General features: G+C 47.5%; 1 protein-coding gene across 1 annotated transcript in view; it reads left to right on the top strand.

Moving 5' to 3' along the window:
• The first annotated feature begins 101 nt into the window (after window positions 1-101).
• The window catches only part of LOC100898548 (uncharacterized protein K02A2.6-like), an 11,922-nt gene continuing 8,332 nt past the window's right edge, over window positions 102-3,691 (top strand). Inside the window, exon 1 of the mRNA XM_003741591.1 lies at window positions 102-3,605. Within this exon, the coding sequence (XP_003741639.1) occupies window positions 102-3,605 (3,504 nt within the window). The remainder of the gene's footprint in view (window positions 3,606-3,691) is intronic.

Below are 3,691 nucleotides of genomic sequence, written 5' to 3'. Positions count from 1 at the left end.
AAACTGAAAAATGGAAATCCTGGACATCGAGGTTAGCTAGCCACCTAATCCTTCAAAAGTGCCAAGACGAAACGGAAAAACGATGCGCTATCATCGCATACATGGGGAGCGCGGCTTACGCGAAGCTGTATGACAAAATCCATCCAGAGAAGAAGCCATGCGACCTCACCTTCGACGAAATCATCAAGCAAGTAAATCAAATCTACGAACCAGAAGAAAATCTCTTCGGATCAAGAATAGCCTTCCGGAAGCTCGTGCAAGCTCAGGGTGAATCGTTGGCAGAGTTCGAGGCGCGTTTGCGCAAGTCATGCACAGATTGTGCGTGGAGGGATGCAGAGCTCCAATTCAATCTCATGGAGCAGTTCATCGCTGGCTTGATCAACAAGCAAATGAAACAGGCTGTCCTCATGAAAAGTGACAAGTTCACAAAGTTTTCAGAGCTTTTCGATTTCGCTATGAGCGTCGAGATGGCTCGTAAAACTGTCTCCGTTTCAGAACCTGTTTCGTCAAGTGGCTATTCGGTGAATTTCGTCAAGGATCGATCGGCGAAGTCACACAAAAGACCTTTCCTCAAACCGAAAGCAAATTTCAGAGGGAAACAGCCTGCTTGTTATCGCTGCGGAGACAAATCGCACCTGGCTCCTGCCTGCAGACACAAGTCAACTACCTGTGCTACCTGTGGGAAGAGTGGTCATATACAACAGGTTTGTCGATCAGGTCAGAAGCACAATTTCATTCAGCTGGAAGAACTACCGTTTCATTTCGTGGAAAGCGACGATCCAATTCGAGTGACCGTGCTCATCAACAATCATCCTGTTCGAATGGAGATCGATTCAGGCAGTGGAATTTCCACAATGCCTCTCCAAGAATTCCAGAGGATACTTCCTGGGTATCAACGTTTCGAGACCGACATATGTTTGAGGACTGCAACCGGTGAATCGTTCACCCCGCACTCATATGCCATGGTTGAAGTCAAGCTCAATAATATTTCCTCCTGCCTACGACTATATCTTTTCGACCAACCTAAATTCCCAACACTGTTTGGCAGGCAATGGCTCCGAAAATTCCCTCTCGATTTCAACAAGCTCATGGCTAAAGATGTTCTCCAACTACAAGCATCTAGCTCGTCGGTCACCGACTGTTACAAAACTCGTGCAAAAGAGCTACTCAAGAAGTATAAGAATCTACTGAAAGACGGTATCGGGTGTATTCCCAACTCTGAGGCAAAACTCGAGTTGACAACAGAAAAACCTCATCCTGTCTACATGCGTGCGCGCCCAGTCGCGCATTCGCTCATTAAGATGACAGACGGGGAATTGGACTATTTGGAAAAGAACGACGTCATTCAGAAAATCGACTGTTCGGACTGGTCTCACCCGATAGTCATAGTTCCGCGTGCTCAGGGCAAGAAAGTCAGGATATGTGGGGATTTCAAAGTGGGAATCAACAAATACATCCGAGTTGATGACCATCCCCTTAAGAATATCCGCCATGCGCTGGATAATATCGGTAATGGACTGCGATTCACCAAGCTCGACATCTCGAGTGCTTTCCTACATTTGCCTGTGCGTGTGTCCGATAGGAAATACCTTGTCGTAAACACCCACCGCGGCCTGTACCAATTTAATCGGATGTCAAACGGCCTGTCGAATGCATCGGCAATATGGCAAAGATTCATCGAGGGAATCCTGGCAGGCATTGACGGTGTCGAATGTGTTATCGATGATATAATTATCACGGCAGCTTCGGACGCTGAACACCTCCGCAGACTCGAGGAAGTTTTCGCGCGGTTGGATCGGCATGACATTCGTCTGAATGCTGACAAATGCGTTTTCTTTGAGGATACGGTGACATACTGTGGATTTCGGCTGAAGCACCAAGAAATCTTCAAATGCGAAGACAAAGTCGAAGCCATCCGAAAAGCACCAACGCCAACGAATGTGTCTGAGGTTAGATCTTTCATCGGCATGATTCAGTTTTATGCGGCATTTGCGCCAAAACTAGCAGATCTGGCACATCCTCTCTACGCTCTCTTGAAAAACGATGTCAAGTTCGTATGGGACGAAACCGCGGATCGAGCATTTCAACAAATCAAATCGGAACTGTGTTCCCCGAACGTTCTCACTCCTTTCGATCCTGATAAGCCATTACTGCTGGCAACAGACGCCAGCCCTTACGGCATTTCTGCGGTCTTGTCGCACAAATTTCCTGACAACTCTGAGCGTCCGATCGCTTACTATTCGAGAAGTCTCACACCGACCGAGAGGAAATACTCTCAAATTGACAAAGAGGCGCTTGGGATACGATGTGGCGTGGAAAAATTTTTCTACTACATTTTCGGGCGAAGATTCAAACTCATAACGGACTCGAAGCCACTCGTCCAAATTTTTTCACCGCACAAAGCACTCCCACCGTTATCGGCATCACGGATGCAACACTACTCAATATACCTGATGAACTTCAATTTCGACATCGTTTACCGATCCACGCACGACCACGGTAATGCAGATGCTCTCTCAAGATTACCCCTCAAAAGCGAACAGCTCCAAGAGATGAACGCGATCGACGTTTTCCTAGTTCGACAATTACAGGATCTCCCGCTCAATCTAGTGGATATTGTCCGCGAAACAAAAAAATCTCTTGAGCTAAAACCCCTACTGGATTTTCTGCATGGATCTGGAAGAAGAAATGAAATGACCAAATTCTTCGGCATCGATCTTATCGAGTTTAGTCTTCTCGATCAATCGGTGATTCTACGAGGTCACAGAATCGTCATTCCAGAATCCTGTCGGAAAAGAGTTCTCTGTGAGCTGCATGAAGGCCATTACGGTATTCTCAAGATGAAGTGTCTCGCCAGGCAGCATGTCTGGTGGCCCAGCCTGGACAAGGACATCGAAGAGCTGGCATCTGGATGCATAGCGTGTCTCACTCACGCACGAAACCCTCCAAAGATGATCCACAACTGGGAACAAACCTCGTACTGTTTCCAGCGAATTCACCTGGACTACGCAGGCCCTATCGGCAACAAATATATCCTGCTCTTGGTTGATGCGCATTCCAAGTGGTTGGAAGCGTTCGTCACAAATGACAAGACCAGTGCAACTACGCTCAAACATCTGAGGGAGACAATTGCTCGTTTTGGTATTCCGTCAATTATGGTAACTGACAATGATCCAACTTTTGTTTCTCATCAGATGAAGACGTTTTGTGCTGCGAATGGCATCACTCACAAAACGAGTCCTGCATTCCACCCGGCCTCAAACGGTCAGGTCGAACGTTACGTGGCGACTACGAAGACAGCTTTAAAGAAACTCTCATCCGAGGGAGGAGACCTGCAGGAGAACCTAACCAGATTCCTCTATAGACAACACATGGTCATCAGTTCTACTGGGGGATCACCGTCGTCACTCATGCTCGGTCGAGAGCTACGCTCGAGGTTGGACCTCCTTCGAGAAAAACCTCACGCTGTATCAGCCGAAGTCTACGACGACAAGAACGCCAAGTTCAAGCCTGCTGAGCTCGTCATGGTCAAAGACTTCAGAGGTCGGAAACCCACATGGATACCTGGAAAAGTTGAACGTCTTCTAGGCAAAACCATGTGCTCAGTGAGAGTGCCAAATGGCACTTGGAGAAGACATTTCAATCAGTTACGAAAGTGCTCGCAGAGTTTGGAAGTTGCTTCGGGTGGAGG

This window comes from Galendromus occidentalis, unplaced genomic scaffold (genome assembly GCF_000255335.2).
Source record: "Galendromus occidentalis unplaced genomic scaffold, Mocc_1.1 scf7180000077185, whole genome shotgun sequence".
NCBI lineage: Eukaryota > Metazoa > Arthropoda > Arachnida > Mesostigmata > Phytoseiidae > Galendromus > Galendromus occidentalis.
This window is presented reverse-complemented; position numbering and strand designations above follow the sequence as displayed.